Genomic DNA, 25,152 nt, shown 5'->3' on the forward strand with positions numbered 1-25,152 from the left:
CTCTCTCCAGCTTCTTCACATCCTTCTTGAGCCCAGAGCTGGATGCAGGACTCCAGCTGTAGCCTCACCAATGCCAAGTAGAGAGGAAGAATCACTTCCTTAGTTTTGCTCGAGATGCATCGGTTGATGCATGCTGGCGCATTGTTTGCTCTGCTAACTGTAGCATCGTGCTGGTGCCTCGTATTCATTTTATGGTCAATTATGACCCCCTTTCGGACGTGGTGCTAGCTAGTGTAGCACCACCGAGCCCGTAAGTTTGTCGTGGATTTTTCCTCCCTGGATGGAGCACTTTGCACTTCTCAGTGTTGAACGGCATCTGGGTCAGACATGACCTACCCGCTGGATGTTGTTCAGGGGGGTACAGCTCAGTGGTAGAGCATCTATGTACACATGAAGAGGTTCCCCGGTTCAAATGTGGGTATCCCCTCATTTAGCAGACACAGGAATAGCACAAATGTGTGGCTCGTTGGTCTAGGGGTATGATTCTCGCTTTGGGTGCGAGAGGTCCCGGGTTCAAATCCCGGACGAGCCCCTTATCTTAGCAAGGATGGCAGAGTGGTCTAAGGTGCTAAACTCAAGCATGGGACTTTCCCAAGTTGTGGGTGTTTTCATCTCCGATGGATTCATATCGTGCTCCTGACATCCCACAGCACTGAGTCGATGCTCTGCAGGCCTTTCGCACCTGATTTTGTTCCCATTGAAATCAACAGCAAAGTCACAGATTTCAAAGGCCCGGGACAGAGGTTTCCTCAAAGGACAAAGAATTTGACTCGTTCTCAGGAAACGGGAGTCGGGTAGGCAGACAAGAGCCCTGAAGGCCGTAAGAAATGTATTCTTGTTGGCACTAAAGCACCGACAAAAATGTTACTCCACCGAAAATCTGAAGCCTGCCGAAACGAGCTGGAGTCTTTCCTGGGGGTCATAGGAAAGGAGGGCTGGTAGGGACCTCTGGCGGTCACCTAGTCCAGCCCCCTGCCGCAGGCAAGATCGCCCCTATCCAAGCCTTCCCCTGCAAATCCTTGTCTGACCTGTTACTAAAACTACACAGCCCCCCCGGCACACATCTATAAAGCCACATGAGTGGTGCTCGTGAACGTGCTGCTGCAAGGGTTGTTAAATGCGCTCAAGAGATGCAGAGAAGAGGGTCGTGCCCTGCACTATGCACGAAGGCAAAAAACCCCATACGCCGTACCAATCTGACCATGGGTAAGATTCCTTCCTGAGCCCAAATGTGCCATTAATCCGACCCTGAGGGCAGAGGAAAGACCCTCCGGGCAGGAATTTGGTCCCAGCCGGAGCATCGGCCACACTCCAAGTCCCAGTGGAGAAGAGCGAGGGCCGCGTCGACGCCCCACGCACGCCATCCGCACCCAGATCCTAGATCCGCCGGGGAAGGACCGCAAGGCGAACCCGGTTGAGAACCACCGCTCTGATGGACGGGCGTCGTTTAACGCAGCGCTGGAGCAAAGCACGAATGGACAAGACCCCCCCCAAAGATGCCCCCGGAGGGGAGGGGAGCAGAGAGGCTTTACCTGTTGCACTGCAATCCCCTTGGTGCAATGAACTCCCCTGCTGCAATGATCCCCCTGGGTGCAATGAACTTGGCTGGTGCAATGCAATTCCCTTTGGTGCCCCGCTAAGACCCGTTGCTACAACACCCGGCTGGCTCCCAGCCCAAGGCTGCAGCCCGGGCAGCCGCGGGGACTACAACTCCCGTCGCCCCCCGCGGGCGAGCCACGTGGCGGCGCCGGGGCGGCAGCGCGGGGGCGGCTGGGAGTTGGAGTCCGCGGCGGGCGGGGCGGCCGGAGGCCCGGGCGGGAGGCGGCGCGGCGCGGCCCGGCAGGAAGCGGTGCGGGCGGGCGCTGCCGGCCGGCTCGGGCGGGCGGGCCTCTGCTGCCATGCACCCGGCCGCGGCGGTGGCGCTGGTTTTCGGCGGCTGCTGCAGCAACGTGGTGTTCCTGGAGCTGCTGGCCAGGTGTGCGCTGCGAGGGGCAGGGGCTGGCGTTGCAATGGGGCCGGGACTGCGGCTGCAATAGGGTTGGGGTTGCAATGGGGCCGGGACTGCGGCTGCAATAGGGCTGGGGTTGCAACGGGGCAGAGATTGGAGTTGCAATAGGGCTGGGGTTGCAATGGGGTGGGGACTGTGGTTGCAATAGGGCTGGTGTTGCAATGGGACAGGGACTGGGGTTGCAACAGGGCAGAGATTGGGGCTGGGGTAGGGGCAGAGGCTGCAATGAGGGAGGCAGGGGTGGGGAGCACCCGGCTGAGCCCCTGCTGGGCTTCGAACCGGGCCCTGAGTCCTCCAGGGATGCCCCTGGGCTCTGCCGCAGCCCTGAGGTCAGCCCCCACCGTAGCCCCGGCCTTGCAGCTGCTGGGGTCCCGCACCCCTGGCTGGGTCCCGCATCCCGCTGCCAGCCCAGGCTTGCGCCGTCTGCGGCGGGGAGAGCTGCGCGAGCCCCCCGCACCACGGCGCCGCCCGGCCTCCTTCACACCTGGCGGGGAACGGCCTGCTGGGACTCCTGCCCCCCCGGGAGGGGACACGTGCTCGCCCCGGTCCTGCAGCGAGGACGGTGATGTTGCAAGGAGCTTCGCGCCGCGCCGGGGGCTGCGCGTCCCACTCCCGCCCTGTGAGGTTTTGCCGGGAAGAGGGAGGGGAGCCCTCGGGCCCGCCGTGCCGCCTTCTCCTGCAGGGTCGTGCGGGAGGGGTGGTTTCGCAACAGGAGGAAGAGCGAAGCTCTGGGAAGTCGATGGCCCGGTTCCCAACCCGCTCCCACTGCTGCTCTGCTTTCTGCTCCCTGCCCTGTGCTCCCCGATCCGCCGTGATCCAGAGAGGCTGCCTCTGCTGCTTGTCGGCGATGGGCTGCAGGCTGGCCGTGCCTGCTCTAGAAAACCAGGCTGGCTAAGTGTCATGCCCAAGGCTACACAGGGAGTCGGTGTCCAAGCCCCGTTCCTCCCATCGTGCCGCTCCATACGTGTATCGGTCCATCGGGACACACGGCAGGCTGTCATTCCAGGACGGCTAGCCCCCAACTATTTAAAAGCCCAAATGTTCAAGTCCTCTAAAATCACCACTGGCTTAATCTCACGCAAAATATGGCACATGGGGCCTTTATTTGGCCTCCTCGCTCTCCAACTCGGCGACACCCTGAGAGTTTGCTCAAGTCTGCCCCGCCATGCCTAACACTTACAACTTACTTTTTGAATTCAAACACACCCAAAAGCCAGGCTTTTTCATGCCTTTACGTGACTCAAGAGCCTGCGGTTTTAAGAGGCAGCCTCAAATATTAACCTAGCAATAAGGATGTGAGAGCTGGCAACGCACTGCTGTGTTCTGTGCAAGTCCGTTCACCTCCCAGATTGAGTTTCCCACGAGGAAAACTCAGATATCGATCTACGGGGCTATTTCACATTTGCATAGTGATGGCACACGTTTGGTTAGGATCTGACCAAACGGTGAAAACTCTTTGGGATGTGGAGGATCTCAAAGCCAGCCACCTCAAAATGCACGCTCAGGATCAACCGTGGATTGCTTTTAAGTGCTGCCACGTAGTTTAGAGACGCAGAGCGCTTAGCAAAGTCTTGAGTAAAAACCCGCTGCTGTATGAGCCTTTCTATCCACAGCAAACAGCATCATCCGCTCCTGGACCAGACACGAATCCCTTTTCTTGTAACTGCACGGTGGTGAAGCTAGGAGTGTTTCTTTGCTTTACCCACCCCTGATTAGCTGGTGCCAGACAGACATCGTGCTTTCTCCACCTTGTCGACATTGCCCGTGCCACCAGTGTCATGAGACGCATATTTAACATACCTGCTTTCCATCTCTCTGGCCCCAGATCAAGGGATTAAGGCCTCCAAATCAATGAGGCTCTGTGTCAATGCGTGAATTCATCTGCGGAGCTCCAGTTACAGGGCGAGGGCCTTAGGGAATGAATTTAGAAAAACAACAAAGGTTGCTTTTGGTGGCACAGCATCACACAGCGCGGGAGAGGAAGGCAGAGGAATCCAGTTAGCAAACAAGGCTTCTGTGTCTTGAAACCTTACCTGGGAGCGGGCAGGAGAGGCGTCCTCTCTGGATTTTAGATGTCCATCACTGCATGCAGCACGTTTCTTTAAATGCGACGTGCAAAAGGGACGGAGGCCCGGATCGACGGGGGAGTTGGGTGCCCCTCTCTTTCTTTAGATTGAGCCCGTGGCTGTGGGTTGGGTAGGGCTGTGTGGTTGTGACGCTTGCAGTGTTGCACAACTCTCATGATTTGAGGTGTTGTTCTTAAAATCTGAGCTTCGGGAATGTGAAAACCTTACCTCTTTATTTTATCTCTCTCTATATATATCTGTCTGTCTATATATATCTCTATCTCTCTACATATCTATATAGATATGTAGAGAGATAGAGATATCTCTCTCTCTATAGATAGATATCTATCTATAGAGAGAGAGATATATATCTATAGCTATATCTATATATCTATAGAGAGATAGATATATCCATAGAGAGAGAAATATCTATCTCTCTATAGATATATCGATATCTATAGATATAGTGATATATGTATAGAGAGAGAGGTATCTCTCTCTATAGATATATCGATATAGATATATCTATCTCTAGGTATATAGATAGATAACTATCCATCTATATAGATCTATCTATCTATATATCTACAGAGAGAGAGATCTATATAGATATATCGATATATCTATAGATATCGATATATCTATAGAGAGATAGATATTTCTCTATAGATATATCTATCTATCTATAGATATCGATATATCTATAGAGAGATAGATATTTCTCTCTCTATAGATATATCTATCTATCTATAGATATATCAATATAGATAGATATCTCTATAGATATATCGATATAAATAGATATATGTATGTATAGATAGATAGGTAGATATCTATAGATATACAAGTCGTATAATAAGAATAAGTATATTAATGTGTGTGTATGTATAAAGACTTTATTATATATATTAAGACTATATATAAGACTTTAAGAGTCATGAATTCAACAGCACTAATTAGGTATCCGGGTTGTGGCCGTATTGATCTAGAGGAAAAGGCAGTCAGGGCTCGTGGTAGAGATGATATCTTTTATTAGACCAACAAGTTCTTTGCAAAAAACCAGCGCTAATTATAAAAATATATAAAAGAAAGAGCCAAGTTTTTCACCTTCCTGAAGCATGGACTTGAAGAACAACGCCCAAGTCGTTTCTTTATAAATGGAGGCTGAGCACATCTGCATCCTGTGCTGACTGCAGTACCGAGGCATGTGATAATCGAGCGGAAAGGCCAGATAGCGACAGCTCAGGGAAATCCTTCCGGACGGCCATGTAGTCTTGCTCCTCATTTGCTCACTTGTCCAAGGATGCCCACATTCTGGATCTTTGCAGAGGGCGACTTGATGACGGACGTGTCTGCTTGTGAATGAGGTGTGCAAATGATACGCTCAGCTGGACGGCAAATTGATGAAAACCGGGTTCTGGGTGCTCTGAAAGAGCACAGCTTGAGCCTCTCCCAGAGAGGTCTCGTACACAACCGCGAGCCCTTTGCTTTGGTTCTTTCATTGCATCAGAGAGCAGAAAAAGGGAAGTGTGGACTCGAATTTGTTCCACTATAAATAGCAGGGAAGCGCAGCGTGCAGGCACTTTCCCAGGCCTGATCTGAGCTCCCAGCCAGTAACTAGTGCCCTGGCAAAGCCGCGTATTAGCTGCATGATCCAAGCTCCTTGGAAGGAGAGGGGAGAGCCTGGGAGAGCCGGCCCCTGGGGCTTGCATTACTAATGCACCTGGCATTAATAATCAGAATCAGTATTTGATTAACATCAGGTTCCCGTCGCAGCCTGGTGACTTACTGTTTGCTCCGGAGGTGAAGTGCAGGTTGCATTTACATTCCTACCAGGCTCGGTACTGGCTACAGGGCTGTTACAGGCTCTCAGAGGAGAAGTGAATGACCGTTGTGGAAGACCCAAACCTTTCCTCTTTAGGTGGCCATGTGGGTTGGGGGGAGGTGGCTGAGTTTCCGGGGGCAGAACAAGGACCCCAACGAAAAGCACATGCTCAAGGGGCAGCGGCCTCGGTAATCGAGTCCATCCACAGCACGGGAGGGAGAGGAGATTTAATAAACCCCCCAAACCTAATAAAGGATGCGTAGCAAGGGCCCCTTCAGACCCACTTCCCGCAGCAAAGTGTGCACGGCTGCTCCCCGCGCCACGGTGGGTGCGTGCAAAGGGGTGGCTTTCGTTTCATGGGGGCCCCAGACAAAGGCTAGGCCTGGGCTCTGCCCTCTTATGGGGGTATGGGATGACTTGCTCTGACTCCAGCCTTGCAGGGCCTCAAGCAGTGGTTCTGCTATTGTGGTTGCTCACAAACTAGATGTAGAAAGGGCCGAGCAGCTCTGCAAACAGTGTCGCAGAATGAGAAGTTCGCTGCGTGGCAGAGCCACTTGCAGCAAAACGGCTAACCCGGGCACACGAACGTGGGTGCTGCGCGGCGAAGCAGAACAGGGATTTAAAGGGCGTCAGCTGCTTCGTGGTAACCGCTTGTGTGCACGCTCTCACTTTGCAGCAGATGAAAGCCAGATCACGGTCACCTTCGTGGGCTGGCTTTCATCTACCGGGGGGTAAAATCACGGGCGCAGGCGGTTACCGCAGAGTGGCTGACCCACGCGGTGAGCGGCTGACCCTCACGATGACTTGTCTTTGTCTCCACACCTACGAGCAGCTCTTCAGATGATCAGGAAGAGCCCGTCTCCCACGGAGGGAAATAAAGTAGCATGGTTCTTTCAGATATGAAAAAGGTGACCAGCAATAACCTTGCTATTCAGGCAACTTCTCGCCGACATAGAAACAAGTAATGCAATTTGGATGCGTGCAATAAAAGTGCATTCGTCCTGTGAAGCTGCCGGTCGGTAGATCTCCGACCGCGATGTCTCATGGCAACTTCTCGCCAACCTAGAAATGAGTAATGCAATTCGAATACATGCAATAAAAGTGCATTTGTCCCGTGCAGCTGCCGGTCGGTAGATCTCCGACTGCGATGATTCACAGCAACTTCTCGCCGACGTCAAAACGAGTAATGCAGTTCGGATGCACATGGATCAGTTCTGCTCCCGGCGCAGTGCAGTTGTGTGTGTACAGACCTCGCAGGGTGTGATCGCGGCGGGGACCGGGGATACTAGAGGCTCCTGTAATGAAAAAGGATTTTCTGATGACTTGTGAAATCTCTCTCTCGGGGCGCCTTGAGTCCCAAACGGTTGAGAACCACTGCCAGAGGGAATTATAAGGGCGTTTCAGAAACTAACAGCAAAATGCGCATGTTTTATATCTGCGACAAAGTGAGAAGCGGTGCAGCCACGGGGAACTTGGACGGCGGCTCTGTCGAATGCACCCGTAGAGAAGTGGTGCAGTCGAGTCAATGATCATTGCCCACAAAATGGATTTATTTCAAAATTTGCCATTAGTTTCTGGAGCATCCTCATTGATCCTACTTCGCTTCCGGTCCTAACCTGTGGAAGGATTGGGCTCCGTGTCGTTAGACACTTGCCAAGTTGCTCTCCAGATAATGGGTGACGTGACCTCCGGGTCCCATTTTGCCTATTTGTTTCCAGTGCAATGTAAGACTCTGGACCAATAAGCTTGGGTAGCACTTACCCAAAGGAAAAACTTGATGCACGCTATATAACCATAAGCTTTTGGCCTCTTCCACAGTGCGTCCATCTTCAGTACAGTTCATGTCTTTATCTTTCTCCTTGTCTCCCTTCTCCACCATTGCAGGAAACATCCAGGATGCGGGAACATAGTGACGTTTGCCCAGTTTTTATTTATAGCCGTGGAAGGATTTATTTTCGAAGCAAACTTTGGAAGGAAGCGGCCCACCATACCAATAAGGTACCATGCATTTACTAGTTTAAACTGGCTAGATAGCTATTATGCCAGATGTAGTTAATAAAACACCTTGTCCATTTATCCTGTCTAAAACCCATTCGTTTTCCAGCATTAACAAAGCCATGCTCGGAGCCTGTCGTGCCTAGTCAAATATGGACTGCTCGTTTATCTACAGCTGTTAATAGGAAATTGCCTTCCGACTCTTCTTTCCCAGGGAGTACGTCGGTAGCTAGACAGTAAGCGAGCCTGTTGCTGCTAGGGGACTGGATTTCTCGGGTTTGGTATCCGATAGGGGCCTCCGGGCAGCCCTGGGGAAAAAAATCTTGCTAAATTCATCCCTTGGGAAGGGGCAGCCTTACAGAGGTAGCGGCAAGGCCTAGAAAACTCAGTGATATTTTGCATCGCTGATGCCTTTGACTCAGTGGTCTGCATGGGATGACCTGGGTCCAGGGGTTCCCAAAAGGTCGCTATCTCAATCAGCCTTCCTGCTGGCAGTCTGATCCCAGAGCCCAGCGACTGAATTCCCCTCCCAGGTCTGGAGCAGCTCCATCCAGAGGTGTTAGAGAGGTTCGCCTGCATAGTAGAGGTGAGAGAGGAGCCGGGGATGGTCCCAATCCGCTCCTGTTCAACGGTGGGGCAGAAAACTTCAAGTCCCCGGGGCACTGCATGGAAATGCATCTTGGAATAATGTTTTTGTCCTCAAGCGACTCCCGTTTCCATTCCAGGTACTACCTGATCATGGTGGCCATGTTCTTCACAGTCAGCGTGGTGAACAACTATGCCCTGAACTTGAACATAGCTATGCCGCTGCACATGATCTTCCGATCGGTAAGCACCTTCTCCCGGGCACCCTGCGTGCTGGCGTCTCTGCAAACACTGTCCCCAGGGAGCAGAAAATGCATCTTCAGGCTCCCTTGCAGTCCTGTTGCTATTGCCGTGGCCTGAGCAGCATCAATAACACCGTTGTCTCCAGTCTCAGGGATGCTGTGACCACAAGTTTCTCATTTGGAGGCATTTGTGTATAAAAGTGAGGGCCAGGAGGAGATCAAGGCACAGAGGAGCGTAATAACTTGCACAAGTCACAAAAGGCTTTGGCGTTACAAGGAGCTGTGCTTCCTCTGGGGCTCCTGGCTGCCAGGCCTGTGCTCAGATGGCAACAGAAGTCTTTCTGATGCATCCAGCACATGCATCTTAGGCGTTGCTGGTGTGGAGAGAGGCTGAACGGTGTGACGTGTACAGATAGGGTTGTTTGGGCAAGACGAGTTCGGCTAGCCCAGGCCCCACGAGAGCTGAGCTCCGCACTGGCTTCTTGGCTGTAGCCCCACGTTGAACCAAGCCCATCTCATCCTGCTGCAGCACTGCTGCGTGATTGCAAGGCATATGCATCTGCCATGCACCCCTTCCCCAAAAGACGTAGTCCTTCGTGCTCCAGCCAGGCTGACCCCACAACCCCACTTGAGCTTGCTGTATGGCTGAACTCCCCCGGTAGCTGCCGGAGCCCAAGTTTCTCTGCTACGTCCCAAGCCTCGTCCCTTTTATTTTCTGTGCTTTTTGGTCTGAAGACAATCCCTGTCATTTCAGCATCCTTCTGCTGTCCCGGCTGCTCTTTCAGTGGGGGTCGAACTGTCCGGTGCACACAGCGCTGCTTGGTGTTTCTGTTTCCTGGCCCTGCCACACTGACCTTGTTTTGCTTCTCTTTCTCCCCATCCTCCGCAGGGCTCCCTCATAGCGAGCATGGCGCTAGGCATCATCATCTTGAAAAAAAGGTAAATCATCCCTACCAGTTTGGGGTCAGCAGGAAAACCAGTTCCACTGGCTTGAGCTGCCTCTCCTGCCATGGCAGCATTGGGCACGTTGTGGGCATCACTTTTCATCTGCAAAGCATGTCCCAAGGGGTCCGTGTAATCCCCGCCACCCAGCTATATACGTCTTGTTTTCACTTTACCGGTGGAAAACAAGCATTGAAGTTGGAGAAGGACACCTGCCGCAAAGGGAGTTAGAGATGCCTATTCTAGGTGTCAACCACATTAATTCGAGGCAAACCTGGGCTGACTAGTCAGTGTTTAAAGGTTGTTTCAGTTGTACATGTTGGTAGGCCCTTCTGCCCAAAGAGTGCAGATAACCACATAAGGCCCATATCACTGTGACCAACATAAGCCAAAGCTATTAATGGCCTGACTGATGGACTGCTGCCCCCGGGGGTGGTTGCACTGCAGAAGCAAAGCGACTGTCAGAGGAGAACCTGTACTTTGTCACCCAGAAGTTGCAGGAAGCGCCGTGCCCCGAGATCTGCGCACATCTGGGCTGCACGGGGGGTGGCATGGGAGAAGTCAGCTCCGGTGTCTATAACAAAGCTTTTATTTGTGCTGCAATAGGAGTGAGTTGACCTTTGTCCCCCTCCTGCAGCCTGGTCCATGTAAAAGGATCATTTTTTATTACAGCTGTCAGATAAGCAAGTCATATCTTTAGCTCCAGAGACTTGTGCTTCTTAGTACCGGAAGTCTTGGGTGGAAGCCAGGCCAGGGGAGATAATATGTATGTGGTTTTAAAATGAACAGGCTTAAAATTAACAAGAGAAAGTACTTTTTTTTTTTTTTTTTTTTTTTACACAGCACAAAGTTCACCTGTGAAACTCATTGCCACAGGAGGTGATAGAGACAGGTAGTATAGTTGTTTCATAGTTTCATAGTTGTTAGGGGCTGGAAGGGACCCTTGCAGATCATTGTATCCAATCCTCCTGCACTTGGGCAAATGACCCCAGCAAGGTGAGCATCCAGCCGTATTTTGAAGATTGCCAGGGCAGGTGATTGTACCACATCTTCGGGGAGCCTGTTCCAGACCCTCGGCACTCGCCTTGTAAAGTTTTTCCTTATGTCTAGCCTGAAGCGACCTTCAATCAGCTTGTGCCCATTATTTCTTGCCCTCCCCTGGGGGGCCTTGGTGAATAGATGCTCCCCCAAACCCTGATGTACACCCTTGATATCCTTGTAGGCTGCCACCACATCCCCCCCCTTAGTCTTCTTGAGGCTGAGCAACACAGAGCTAGATAAATTCATGCAAGATAGATCCATTAATAGTTATTAAGCAGAACCATCAGAGATGTCGCAACATCACTAAACCAATGAAGATGGATGACATAAAGGGTAATAAATTGGGGGTAGATCACACTAGATCAGTGATTTTCAACCAGAATGCCCTGAGCTCCTTTTAAGGGCACCGAAGGGCGCTACACAATGTTAGCGCTGTTAGGTGTGCGGATACGATTCACAAGATAAACCCGGGGATTTCAAATAGGAATTCATCATTCAATTCTGGCCTATTGTGTTTCTGAGTTTTTTGTAACCGAAGAATTGCTCTGGTATTTTTCTATAGTCAAAGCTTGAGTGAATATTAAGTTGGCATTTTCTGAAGGGTGCCTTGAGCCTAGAAAGGTTGGGAACCACGTCTCCAGGTATACCTAGTTCAGCGCTCGCCCTCTAAAACAGAGGTGGGCAGCCCCGCTGTGTGGTACACAGCAGCTTCGGGAGGAGGCAGACAGCTTCCTTCCTCGGGAGGAGGACGATGGGGCAGGGGAAGGAGCCAAAAGCAGATTGTGAGATCAGACAGGGAGCAGAAAGCAGAGCAGTAGCTCAAGTCAGGGAAAGGGATCAGAGCGGAGGGGGCAGGGCTAATCGGCGGCATGCCTGCCAAAAAGGTTGCCCCCTTTGCTGTAAAACATCCACTCCCACCACTGTTGGAGGTGGTATACTGGGCTGGATGGGGAGATGGCATACTGGGCTGGATGGACCGTAGGTCTAACCCAGTATGGCACTGCTCACGTTCGTAAGGGGAGCGCTTTTTCTCTTGACTCAGCTATCGGGAGCATCGGGGGAAGTTAAACTGCTCGAGCAGAGCCTAAGCACGAAGGAGGTCAGAACGACTTGATTTTGAGCTCTCCTATCTTCCGACACACCCTTTGGTCCTGCACCAGAGCACACGTGTCCCTGGGCACGGAGAGGATTAGACCTAAAAGAGCGAGTGCTCGCGGGCCGAGTTTTCCTTTATTAATCCCCTCCCTCCACTCAGCAGCGTTTCCAGTCGGCGACTTCATGTTTAAACCAGCAGGACGGGGCTCAAAGCATCCTCAGTGAAAAACCCCAGGTTGGAAAAGACCGGCTGTGCCATTGAAGTCTCTCTCTCTTCTCTTCTTGTGCAGGTACAGCACGTTGAAATATGCATCCATAGCCCTGGTGTCGGTGGGGATCTTTATCTGCACTCTCATGTCAGCAAAACAAGTGGTAAGAAATGCTTTGTGAGGTGCGCTCTTATGAACAGCGGGAGCAGCCATGGGTACCGTAATCAGACCGGTCCTTTGTCTGTCTATTAATGGGAGGAGGAAGCACTCCTTATCTCTTGTATCGGTGTTCCCAGAGCTGTCGTTCTTCCAACAGTCGGACACCTCCGATTTGCCAGCCTGCATATATATTAGTTAAAGGTGCCTTTATGACTTGGTGCTTAGCGCTTGCTTTTCCTAGGGGTGCACTGAATACAAACAGTCACCATATTTTCTCCCATACAACACACCCCAGAATATACTACACACCTTGATTTTGAAAGGCAGAATGAAGTTGGGGGCAAAGGGATGATTTTTTCCAGAGTTAAAGCCACATAGAGCAGGAAGAGAGTCTGATCTTCAGGGGATGGCTCTCCCTTTCATCCTTCACTAAGCTGAAAGCATACCCGTTGCTGAAAAGTTGTTTTCACCAGTGAATCCTTGATTGTGAAAAGAGTTTTATAGTCTCCAAGGCTGTGAAATAGGAAGAGACCAGGGTGCTTCGAACACAGTCAGAAAATCAGCTCTCCCCCCTTAATACGCACTCCCCAATTTTGAGGGGGTGATTTTTGGGGGGGGAAGGTGCATGTTGCACATGAGAAATACTGACACCCCCCACCCAAGAGGAAGCGATGAAGTGTAGTAACCCCGACCCTGTTGTCAGCTGCTGCGCTCATGCTCAGGTGACGTCGCTGTGACAAAACCTTGTTCGCAGCTTCCAAAGCAAAGCATGCATTTTTCTTTATGCTCGATCTTTTCATCCCTGGCCTTTCCCACGTGTTTAAGAAACCAGCTTTCCAGCATCCTGGTGAAAACGGATGTAATCCGGCCCATTTTGCGGGTGGTGTGAGCCTGCTGTTGGCTGGTAATGACACCAGCCCCTAGCAGCTTTGCATCACACAGGCGTCTTCAGGAAAATCGGGCTCTGCTGTGCACACAGGGCTTGACTTGCTGCAGAGGGAAAAATGTGCCGTAGGTGGGGGTAGGATTTCCAAATGTGTCTCAAAGCCCAGTCTCATTCACCAGGCAGAGACTTCAGCCCTTGCAGTTACTTCGTAGAGATAGCTGCTTTCCATTAGTTGGATTGAGGAAGGGTTCAGTACAGTGCTTTTTACACCATATTTGCTGGCATATATCACCCCCTCCAAATATAACGTGCATTGTTTTTTGGAAAGCACAATGCAGAAAAGATTTTTCTAGAGTCATTGCCCATTGTGCGGCAGAGTACCTCCTCCTGGAAACACGGAGCGGCCAGGAAGCGTGACAACGGGAGCTCGCAGGTGTGGCAGACTCTCTTCTGCGATACCCCGCTTCCTGACCAGTCTGTATTCCCAAGAGAACTTACTGGGCGCATCTACACATCGCAGTACAGCGACGCTGCTGTGGCGCCGTGCTTTAGCGCTTCCTTTTGGAAGTATTAAAGCACGGTGCAGTACAGGCAGTTACTGCACCATGCGCAGCGCACGGTTCGATGTCGCCGTAGTAACGCGCTATACCAGAAGAGCATGCTACTACTGCAACGTTGCTGCCGATCACATGTAGACCTACACGATCACTACGTCACCGTAGTGCACCATACAGCGATGTAGCACGTTGCTACGTCACCATAGAGCAACGCTCTGTCATACAAGTTCGGGCCCCAGACCCTTGCAAAGGGCAGCGGCAAGACTGTTAGTTCTTTATACACGTTCCTGTACATAATGTGTCCTTTCCACTTTGCAAACCACGTCACGATACGACCAGCAGCAAATTTGCTGCTTTAACAGCTGAGAGAGGCTTAACACAAGACTGCCCCTTCGGTTTGCTGAGCAGAGAGGAGCAGCAGGTGCCTTGGCAGCTGCATGGCATGTGTCGTGTCTCCAGGATCACTTTTTCCGTGAAGAAAACGGCTTCCCCCGCTTAAAACATGCACCCCAATTTTAAGGGGCTGCTTTTGAGGGAAAGGCATGTGTTGTACATAAGAAAATATGGTATTTCAGGAGAACCTGACCACACTTCACAGCTCGACTAGATCCATAGTCACGCAAGCTAATTCCAAGCACCCCGTCAATACTAGGAGTCTGGCACGTGCCGCGCAATACAGAATTGGGCATCAAGGTATGCCATACACCATGCCAGAAAAGGGGAAATCGTTATCAGATGACCAAATAAGTCTGTTTTTCGCCCTCCCCTGCTAAATGACACTGAGTCCCTAGTTCCTGCTGCCCTCAGCAGGAGCAAAGGAAATGCAGTACAACTGTATGTAGGCACCAGGCCTCATGGCAGACACTTTGCCTGGAGTTCTCATCATCACGCATGCATCTGGCTTAAACACCTTGACCAAACCCCCCGGATGGAAACAGAGCGGTTTGCAAATGGGATATGCCTGGAGTCTCTTATTATGCTTGGGCATGGCTTTGACAGGGGCGCTTCGCTGATCTGGCCCATCTATGACCCAACGATTCCCCCAAAGCACAGACCACGTTCCCCAGCTGCCCAACCTGCTCCGATGAACCGATGAAGTACTGTAACACAACCAGGGGTGCTGCCGCCTTCAGCCCCAAGCCTCTCTCCACCATCTGCTGCTTGCCCGGCGAGAACAAGCTGAGGTTTCCCAATGGGTCAGCCTCTTAGCCCGGTGAACCTCAGCTCCACCTGTTTGTCATCCAGGTCTTGCCAGCTCTAGCAGGGGAGACTGTGCCAGTTTAAAGACTCACACCCTTGCCCAGCTTATGTCAAATATTTTAGGCCCTTTCCCTCTCTGCCCCCCAACATCCCTGGATGAGCGGCCAGCCTCTATCTGCCTATATTGCTTTGAAATCACGCTTACCACAGATAGTGCATAGCAAGTAAAAAGCAGTAAAAAGCTCTGTATTATAAATAAGAGAAATTGTAACAACAGGAACCGAACGTTGAAAGAGGCAGACACACGTGGAAATAAAACAAAAGAACGAGGTACGTTCTTACCCTTCCCGGTCCCTTAAACTGCGGCTTCTGTCCTCGTTTCCCGCAGGCGGCTTGCACTGCTCAGCTGCCCTCAGCCGGGGGACTAAGTTGTGCAAAGTCCATGGATCCTCGAAGTGACTTCTGGGGATGGAGGAAAATGCCTCATTGATGTCTTGCATACAGTATTTGCATGAAACACGGTCCATCGACTTTGAGATGCACACCGCACACTTACCCCAGAATAGGGGTTTGTACACTGCTAGAAATTACTCCGGGATCAGAGCAAATAGACAACCAGTTAGCTGTCCTGGGATAGCTGCTTTCAATAGTTACTACACTGCCTAAATGGCGGGGAGCCAGTATCACTTGCCTGTTTGCCTTGAGGGAAGCTGGTTTGCCTGAGTTAAGCTGCAGACGCACGATACCTACACTTGCTCAACGCATCCTGCCGTGGTTTTACCCCTAGTTTTCCCCAGGGAGTATTAGCACCAGATTGGAGTAACACTGTAATAGGGTTGTACTACATATGCCCACTCCTTTCACACTCGGAAACAGACCCAGTTATACCGATATAAATTTTCTCCGTGTCCAGAGCCGCAGAGACAGCAAAGGTCTCGTGAGCCCTGATCAACGCAGTGATGTGGACTTTACCGTGCTGCTTCTGTTAGTTATAATTGCATCTCTTTTCTCCATCCTGCCCTTCCCCAGGCTTCTGAGTCCAGCTCGAATGAAGAGGACGGGCTCCAAGTCTTCCTGTGGTGGCTGTTAGGTCAGTAAGTACCATGACGTTAATTGTCTTGGCAGTCACACTGGCACCACTTGCTCCTGCAAGCTTGGTCTCCTGGGCTATGGCCGCGCTAAACAAACTGCACCGTGGCAGAGAGCCGTGAGATGCTCAGCTCCACGGATGAGTTGCATAGTTGCCTTTGTGGGTACCAATTTGAGAAGACTCACATTTCTGCTTGCATTGCCTGAGCAGCTTTTTGCTGTAGTATCAGCGTTACTGAGCGGGTGATCAAATAGGGCATGGGGAGGAGGATAGATTCAGTGATGGACACATCTCTTCCCAGAACACTTTGTATGATGCATTCATTAAATATAAATATTCTGAGCTTTGTTTCACACCAAATCGACAAATTCAATAGACAAAATAGAAGAGAGTCCAGCAGAGGACAATGAAAACGGTTCAGACGCAGGGGCACAGGACTGGCGAGGAGAGGCTGAGGGAACTGGGCTTATTTAGTCTGGAGAAGAGACGACTGAGGAGGGATTGAATAGCCGCCTTCACCTCCCTGCAGGGGGGTTGCAAAGAGGATGGAGCTGGACTATCCTCAGTGGGGGTGGATGAACAAGGAGCAATGGGCACAAGTTGCAGCACGGGAAGTTTAGGTTAGATATTAGGAAGGACTTTCTTACAAGGAGGATAGTAAAAGCACTGGAGCAGGTCGCCCAGAGAGGTGGTGGAAGCTCCTTACTTGGAGATGTTTAAGTCCCAGCTAGACAAAGCTTTGGTTGTGGTGATGTACTTGGGGTTGGTCCTGCTTTGAGGAGGAGTCGGACTAGATGTGACCTCCTGAGGTTCCTGCCAACCTGAATTTTCTATGATGCTATGAATGGACACTTGCTGATGAACCCATGATTGGAATTTGGGCCTAATTGTCCAGCCTATGGAAACCAGTTCCCTCTTACAAAACTAGGAGGGGAGAATGACCTGCAAAATGATGCTGTTCCCAGACAGTATTCAAGCAGAGCACAATGGGGAACAGAATTAAAAAAAACCACAAAAGCCACAACAGTGCCATGATTTCCAGGCAAAGTGGTGGTTGCTTCAATGACCTCAGCAGATTTAGACTAAGGAGGAATTTGCCCACATCTCTTTGCAGACAATATTGATTCCCAGCTCCCAAAAGAGGTGCCTATCTTGGGCATCCAGGTGCTGCCACCCAGGTGGCCAGGGGACTTTGCGCCATGGAGGCATTTTTTAAAATCTGGCACGTGAGAGCACTTGCAGTCTGCACTTGTAGGCTGCTTTTCCAGGACTGAGGGCTGATGTTTCACCAGTCCTGGAAAGGAACCCAGTATCAGTCTCTGCATGGAGATCACTCATGCCATCATTGTCCTGCAAGGGCTGATGTCAGGTTTCCAAAATCAGTCAAGGAGCAATGTCTTCCCAGGTAACCCGAGTCGTGCAGCTCCTGTTAAGTGTCTTACCCTGGAGCCTGCAGCATTCATCGTGCTGTGGATTTTCCTCGCTGCCTTTTGCCAATGCCTGAGGCTCTGCGTGAGCAGTGATTTAAAATCCCACGTGATTACATGGCTGCTTTTGTTTTCCAGGGGTTGCCGCGCTGACCTTTGCTCTCCTGATGTCAGCCAGAATGGGCATCTTCCAAGAGACCCTCTATAAAGAGTTTGGCAAGCACTCCAAGGAGGCCCTGTTTTACAATGTAAGTAGCTACCTTCGTGCATGCAGTTCACCACAGAATGGGACTGAGGGCTGAAAACTTCCCAGCAACAAAACCATTGATCTACCTGGAAATCTTCAGCCCCGAAAGCTCCTGTCTTGCATGCAGAAACTTGTTGCTTGTGCAGAACATGCTGTGTAGGAGACCAGCCCTGCAGGGAAGCAGGTGATTTCCTCAGATCCAGAAGCAGTTTTGCAATAACCTAATTTGTTATGAACTCATTATAAACTGAGAGAGACGTCTGAGTTTATAACGAGCAATAGATGATGTTTGGGCTGGAGCACGGGAGAGGGCTGGATCCGCTCTGCACAAGCTTGGTTTAAACGTAGGGAGCTTCCAAGAAGTTGCTAGCAGGAAAAAAAAAAAATCACATGAGAGTGGATGCAGGGCAGTCCCTGGCCTGGGCTAGGCAGGGAGTCTGATCACAGATGATAAGGCTGGAAGGGCCCAGGTGAAAAGGCCCACACTGGTGCCAGGGGGTCACCGTTGCCCAATGTTTTCATGGAGTCTGTGCCAGGTCACCATGTAAAGCCCTGCAATGGGTCTCTCTCTCCTTCAGCACGCGCTGCCCCTTCCAGGTTTCCTCCTCCTTGCTTCGGACATCAGCCGCCACGCCGTTCTCTTCAGCCAGTCTGGTGAGTGTCGGGCTCGTGCAAGCTGGTTCTTGCAACCTGGTCCCACTTGCAGGAGTTCATCAGGACAGCTTTGAATGGCCTTAGTGCAGTGGTTTTCAAGCTTTTGCATTTGCAGACCCCTAATAAAAAATGTGAATGGGAGTGCAGACCCCTTTGGAAATTTCAAATGGAGGTGCAGAACCCTTTGAATTGTAAGTGTGGGTATTCACATACTTTTCAGTGATCATAATCATCTTTTATGGACCCCTTAGATACAACTTGTGTACCCCAGAGGTCCACAGACCGCAGGTTGAAAACCACTGCCCTAGGCCATTGGTTTAAACCCCCCGCCCTGCTCCTCCACTGAGGGATAAAACCTCATTTGTGGAGCTTGCACAAATGCACTTAACACTGCGTATGGTGCATTTGGGCATCTGCATCACTGGGGTGGCTCGGGAGTGAAAGGTTGTGCAGGTGCAGAAATGAAACAAGCAGCAAATTTTAATGTCATATAAGCCACGTGCTCCAGTGTCAGGAAAGCCGAAGCCTTTGCTGAACGGGGTGTTTAAAATCCAAAATGCAGCTTAGCCTATTCGCCTACAGAACAAGCATGATAAAAGCAGACCAGTTTCTGTAGCCAGCAGCCTGTCATGGCACAAAGTGTCTTTATCACACGCAGCTGCCTTAGTCTCCCCATCCCGAATGGCAAGAGACCCATTTACACCTGGGATGCTCGAGAAAACAGGACGATGCTGGAGACCTCCCCATGACAGCTCGATGTCGCAGAGTCCGGATGCCACACGAGATTAGCAACTAAACTGGGCCTGTCTCATGGTGGTGTGGACCCAGGCAGGTTTATAGCTCTTGGTTTGGGCAGCTTCTGCCACAGTCATGGTTCGCCAGCCTTGCCCAAGGTCATTGATGTTGGAGGGGAGGTCTGTCTGTCTGTCCTTAGCAGGTGTGCTTCACAATACACGCTCTTCACGGTGGTCCTTCAAGCCCTATGTCTGTGGGTGAGCCAGTTTACTCTCCCTTCACTCCTTTGCTGGGGGAAATGTGAGGGGGTCCAGATATGAGTCTCCGGGGCCATAAGAAGCCGATCTGAGATCAGAAATGAGCCTCTCCACTCCTTTCCCCTTACAGAGCCGTTCCAGGTCCCGGTGATCGGACTGACCTTGCCCATCATGTGGTTCTACCTCAGCATGAACGTCATCACCCAGTATCCTTCAAACCTGCAAAGGCAGACATGAGGAAGGGGAGACACGGTTGTCAGGGAATACCTAGGAGGGAGGGTAGGTTGTGCCGGGTCTGCTTTGCTTTCTGTATTAGCCTCCGGACAAGATGTCCCTGTGGGAGAATACGCAGAGGCACTTTTATGTAAGGTAGGTGCTGGAGGAGACAGCGTGACATCTGCAAGAGAAGGGCAGCGCTCACAGATGCTCAGAGGCCGATGCAGGCTACCCACAAAGCAGCTAAACTCTGGGGGAAAGCAAAAAAGATCCTATACAAATCAATCAAACTTGTGCACAGAGCTGCAGAGAGACAGATGATGCTAGAGAAGGCAGCAAGCAAAGGTAATAGAGGAGCCGGGACCTGCGCTGGGCTCTGTGTGGTTGCTTAGGTTTGCTCCAGGTTTGCTACAGACTCATCCCTGTGGTTCAAGGAGGGGGCGTGCTGCTGCAGGTTAGCGACTGCTGCAATAAGCTGGGCTTTGGCGAGCTTTTCATGGGATGAAACGGGGAGTTTCTCTATGTCCAGGGATGGCTCTGTTTTGCTACGGCAACTTCTATGCATCTGGAGTATAAAGTAAATACAGTCTCTGCTCAGCCTCTGATCATGGGGCTCCCCAGATCCAGCACCAGGCACTGAGTTATCTGGCCCACGGGGCTCCCCATGGCTCCAGAAATTTGGTGGTGGGACCAAAAACCTCTGGATCGGTGGGGAGCCCCAGGCCCGGTGTGCTGGATCTGCTGCCTGATGTCAGCAGGCAGGGACAGCATTAGGCCCAATCCTGGCACGTGTTGGGGGGAGAGAGGGCAATGCCAGGCCCCCAGGAGCCAATCCCAGGGCATGGGCAGGGGAAGTGCAGGACCCAATCCCAGCAGAAAGGGGCAATATCAGACCCCCAGGGCCCAATCCCAGCACATAGGGCAGGGAGGGGGCCTGACCCAGCCTATAGACAGGCCTCTGCAAACTTCCCCTCTTTAAGTTCTTCCCAATAACTTAGCTTTGAGGGTGGAGGACAGAAGGATATCTTCTCATCTGTTACTCAGTTCACTTTCTGGAGGGCATCAGCTGATAGGTCTTTTACCTGGTTGCACAGGATCATCAGGTTTTGGTTGCTCACTGGGCTTTCAGGGATGGAGGCAACCGGCTCCTGTCGACACCGCGGTCAGCTGTAAAAGCATTAAGGACTATGAATATTGTGCTTCCCTTTAAATAAAAAATAGTTTCCTTCCTAGTTTGGGGAGTGGGTTGAGTTACAGCCTCGAGCAGCGGTGGCCTTAGGGTTGTTGGGGCCTGGGGCAAAAAGAGTCACTTGGGGCCCCTTCGAGGCGTGATTTTGATGACCTATAAGCAAGTGGGACATTTTCGATTTCAATCTCACTTTGCCCTATCCATGAAACTTATAAATTGAAGAAAGAACAAACTTTTTAATAACTTCACCCCGCAAAAAAATTTATGCAAAATTTTGGAGCCCTGGGCTGTCACCTGCTTTGCCCTCACCCAAGGCCGCTACTGCCTTGAAGCTGAGTCTAGGAGCGAGTGGGACAAGGGCGGCGAGCTCTCCAGGTACCCTGTCACAATCCTGAGCATCCGTGGGCCCGATCTCTGGACCACCCCCTGGCTACGCTGCGTATCTGGGGAGTGCGTGGCTGAGCTGGGGATGTTCGTAAGGACGTACCAGACATGCTGCGCACCCGGCTTCAGGGCAGGCAGCGAGAGTTTTGTGAGATCAGGGATGAACTGGTAAGTTGGGGTCGTGCTGGGCTGCAAGGGGTAGGTGCTTTTGGATCCGACTCTTGGGACCTCACAAGCCCAGTGGCCTGCAGTGAGATGCTCCACTTGGGGTAACACCTCCTGGGTGCTTTGGTTGGACCCAGTACATCCTAAATGCTCATCCCAAGGATGCTGTATGGTCCCCCTACCAGGTTAACATCTCCTGTATCCCCTTGACTCTGCCCGCTCAGATACGTGTGCATCCGGGGCGTCTTCAGGCTCACCACAGAGTGCACCTCCCTCACCGTCACCCTCGTGGTCACGCTGCGCAAGTTCGTCAGCCTCATCTTCTCCATCCTCTACTTCAGGAACCCCTTCACCCCCTGGCACTGGGCGGGCACCACCTTCGTCTTCGTGGGGACGCTGATGTACACCGAAGTGTGGACCAGCCTGGGGCCTCTGCTGGCCAGATGGAGGAAGGGGGCCAAGAAGGAATAAGGGGGGGACCCTTTTAGTATTTTATCCAGGGAATCCCCTGAGCAAGGGGGGTTGTTTTTTATTCTGCAAAAGAGCTGCTGGCTATGCCAAGCTGTGGGGGGCGTGAAGCCTTCAGTGGGAAGTGCTTCTGTCTCCAGAGTATTGAAGGGAGTCTGTGACTCGTCTTCTGGGATGCAATTTGATGTCAATCCTCCCATTCCTTCCCTCCACTGTTTTTTTTTTTTTTTTTTTAATAGCTCCCTTTCTAATACGGTAAATGTCCCCCGTGCCTGTTAGACAGTGGCTGACATGGTCCTATATTAGGAGACAACTTATACCCTGATTGCGGTGCTGTCATCCCCCGACCCCAACCTTGGATAAGCTGCTCCGATGAACCCTTTTGCTTCCGTCCACCGTATTAGTGTTATTGTCAGTGAAACGATGAGCCTGCAGTAGATGCCGGTACCCACACTTGCCTGGGGCTGGCTGTCCTACTCACCTGGCAGCAGAGACCTTCCTTGTACCTGGCACTCCTAGTCCAAACTGAGTCTCCTCGGGAATCTCCCTGGCTTGCTGACACCGATGAAAGAGGCATCGCCCCTTGAGACCCCACATGTCCAGTGACCTGCAGTGAGATGCAGTTGGGATGACCAAGAAATAGAGGTCACTGTAAGAGGAAGGAGCTTTAAGACGCCAGTTAGACGATGTTCCTCTTGCAGCCTGGTGGATGGAGACTTTGCATCTGCTAGATCCGGGCTTGGTTCACTCTTGCTTTTCAGGACATTTTGTGACATGTGGCTGTGCCCTGAAAAGCAACTGGTAAACAGCACCAAGCGGGAACTTGCTTTTGGTGCATTGATTTCCTGATCAGCTGTGGTGCGGTCTCAGTCACCTAACTGCAAATGCGAGATGGCCAGCCTGGGTTTTGCTACCAGCAGAAAAGTCTGAAGCGTCCAGCTGGCCCCTTAACAATTCTCTAGACCTGTGGTGACAACTGTCCAACCCCATTATCTTCCCCGGGCTTGTAGAGCGAGAGAAATGGGTAAAATCTAAGTAGCTTCCCTAGTCAGAGCAGTGTGACACTCAAAAGAGAGGCGTCTAGTGATGTTAGAGGTGTTTCCACCCATGGGCGTTGATGGCATTGACCACAACGAAGGACTTGGGGTGGCAGGAACTCAGATGAGTCCCATGATGAAGATGCTGCTCAGACAACCTGCAATTCTTTCCATTTATTGTATCCATCAGCAGTGCCTATGTCACCAAGGTCCAGAAAGACGGGGTCCCTTCCTGCTTAGTAACTTTAGTCAAATCCAGCAGGCAGACTCAAATCTTTGATTCTGCCGGGTGTGCACTATGCACCAGTGTTGAGCAACACCGGGGCCTCCTTCCTCCAAGCCCGAGGTGTCCTTTGCAGTATGTGCCTCTCCCAGAAATTCAAGGACACAGGGAGGTCTGTGCACCTTTAAATTGGCTCCAAGCTCATGGGGAAATGAGCTTCTGTAGGGAGGGTGGCAGATCGAATGAATGGTGGCAGAGGTCCTTGCGGCCTTTGCAAGAAGCAGGGAGGAAAACCAGAGTAGCAAAGCTGGTACAGGGCTGGGGGTGCTGAGTGAGGGCAAAGAGGCATCAGCTGAGCCAACGGCCAAGGCAGTCATGCACAAGATTGATTTTGCTACCATGAAGTAGATGGATCAGCATCTAACGAGAAGAAATGTGGAAACAACCATACAGAGCTGCTGTGGTACCCATAGCTGTCTTTGCAGAGGACATGGGATGGATTGACCTCAAAAAGAAAAAAAAGAGACTTCCTCCATGCTGTCAGGAAGAAGCCCCCGTAGTTTGCAGCTGCAGCACATCAGGCGCGTGGAGGCCAGCTGTCTGCTGCACCTCTTGCGTGCCTAGCGGGACACCACTGCAGGCAACAGCTTAGTACTGAGTTTAGCAGTCATGACTTTTTGTTTTAAGGCTGGTATTACCAGGAATAATCAGGTTATTTCTCCTGTTCATAATCAGCGGTTCCTAACACTCTTCAGTGTAATAACATTTTCTATTTTTCTTGCAATCCGTGCAGTGGGCACAGACAGACAATCACATCACCTGGTGTTGTCTACATCGGGTTTATACCCGAATGTAAATGACCCTGGGGTACGGATCAGACAGACAAGCAGCTTATTGCAGCTCAGTCTGTATCCTGCCACGACTGTGTCCTGGCACTCGGTAGCGGAAAGCCAGTAATAGTCCGTTTGCTTTGAGCAAGTGGTTCCCTCGAGATAAACTGTGGGCAGGGAGCATGCACAGCGGTGTAACCTTCACCAGCGAAGTGTTACGATTTTTTTGGGGGTAATTTAACGTTGAATTGGGCAACATTACCCCAATTTAGGTGTTTGCATCATCTTTCTACTGCATTTTTTTTCTTTAGCATAAATATGTCATCTGTTCATCCCCCACGTTACAAGCAGTGTTCAGGTTGATGGGAAGGGATTCAAGGCCTTAGGAGGTTCGTTCCTCCCCAGATTTTGAAGCCGTCCATAGCAGGGATGATTTGTAGCTGCTGGCTCCAAAAAATCCTTCAGAGTTACCGAACTGGCTGCTTTCACTGCGCCTCAAGTGGCACGTGGTTTTCAAAGTATTTTCTTGGTGGGGAGACTTAAGTCTGGATATTTCCTTCTCTTCCACCCACTGCAAAGAAGCCAGGTGAAGCGTGACACCGGCACTGGGAAGGACCAAAACAAGCAGATTTTCATGTTCCTCTTCAATGCAGCGGGGGAAGAAGCTGTCGACACAAAGCCTCCTGCAAGAAAACGGGGCATGGGAACAACACAAGCCTAATTCAGTGTTGGGGGCGGTCATGCCATGTCCTGTGTTACGTGGTAGATCAAAGCTTGAAATGCAAGATGGGCCTTGGGCTGAGCAAGGGATATCAAGCCAGCTGCATTGCTGGCCCGGTCTCAGAGCAGAGCGAGTTTTCTCACGGAGCAAAAGTGGCTCAGTTTGAGTCGGTCGGCTACCACCGCACCCTTGTTCAGCGACCTACATGTGAATGTACATAGCTGTACATAGACCAGCTGCTGGTTGTCCCCTTCTTGACTAACATGCACTTTGTCTCTGATTGCGTGCAGTGCAGTTTTCACCCGGTCCCAGATCATATTTAATGATGCACCCCTGACGTTCCTGCGTGTCTGTTTACGGTACGAGCTGCGTGTCCGTGACTATTTAATCTCCGGTTGTAGGTAGCGGCGGCTGCTCCCCGCATCATGCGGGATCTCTGAGCTGTCATCCCCGTAGCTCCCCTGAGGCCGAAGGCAAAGCAGATATACCTGGGTTAGCCAGAAACAAAGCCTCCGTTAGTGTCCCCTTATAGCAGGGGGGTAGCCTCCTTCATTTTAATGTACGCTGGAATGACGCTGGCACGGGTTCCCGTAGACGTTTGAAAAAGGCCAAACTGGAAAGAGCAGAAATGCCCCCTGACTGGAAGGAGGGATTTATATCGTCTTTTTAGTTAAATAAATAAAAACAAAGATCTCCGCA

At 51.3% G+C, this 25,152-nt stretch overlaps 2 protein-coding genes and 1 non-coding gene across 3 annotated transcripts in view; 2 read left to right on the forward strand and 1 right to left on the reverse strand.

The window, feature by feature from the left end:
- Positions 1-1,678, reverse strand: part of LOC102576054 (uncharacterized) — a 43,244-nt gene extending 41,566 nt beyond the window's left edge. Inside the window, exon 1 of the mRNA XM_059725743.1 lies at positions 1,533-1,678. The gene's annotated coding sequence lies outside the window, so the exon portion shown is untranslated. The remainder of the gene's footprint in view (positions 1-1,532) is intronic.
- On the forward strand, positions 461-532 carry TRNAP-UGG (transfer RNA proline (anticodon UGG)). Its single transcript has one exon. It is a non-coding gene; the product is annotated as a tRNA-Pro (tRNA).
- A 177-nt stretch (positions 1,679-1,855) lies between the features above and the next one.
- On the forward strand, positions 1,856-25,152 carry SLC35B4 (solute carrier family 35 member B4). Its single transcript, XM_006262581.4, has 10 exons — positions 1,856-1,975; positions 7,784-7,897; positions 8,620-8,722; positions 9,611-9,660; positions 12,090-12,171; positions 15,840-15,900; positions 17,466-17,575; positions 18,153-18,228; positions 19,351-19,426; positions 21,399-25,152. Exons 1-10 carry the CDS (start codon positions 1,899-1,901, stop codon positions 21,643-21,645), a joined length of 996 nt encoding a protein of 331 aa, XP_006262643.3. The 5' UTR covers positions 1,856-1,898; the 3' UTR covers positions 21,646-25,152.

Source organism: Alligator mississippiensis, chromosome 4 (assembly GCF_030867095.1).
Source record: "Alligator mississippiensis isolate rAllMis1 chromosome 4, rAllMis1, whole genome shotgun sequence".
NCBI classification, from domain to species: Eukaryota; Metazoa; Chordata; order Crocodylia; family Alligatoridae; genus Alligator; species Alligator mississippiensis.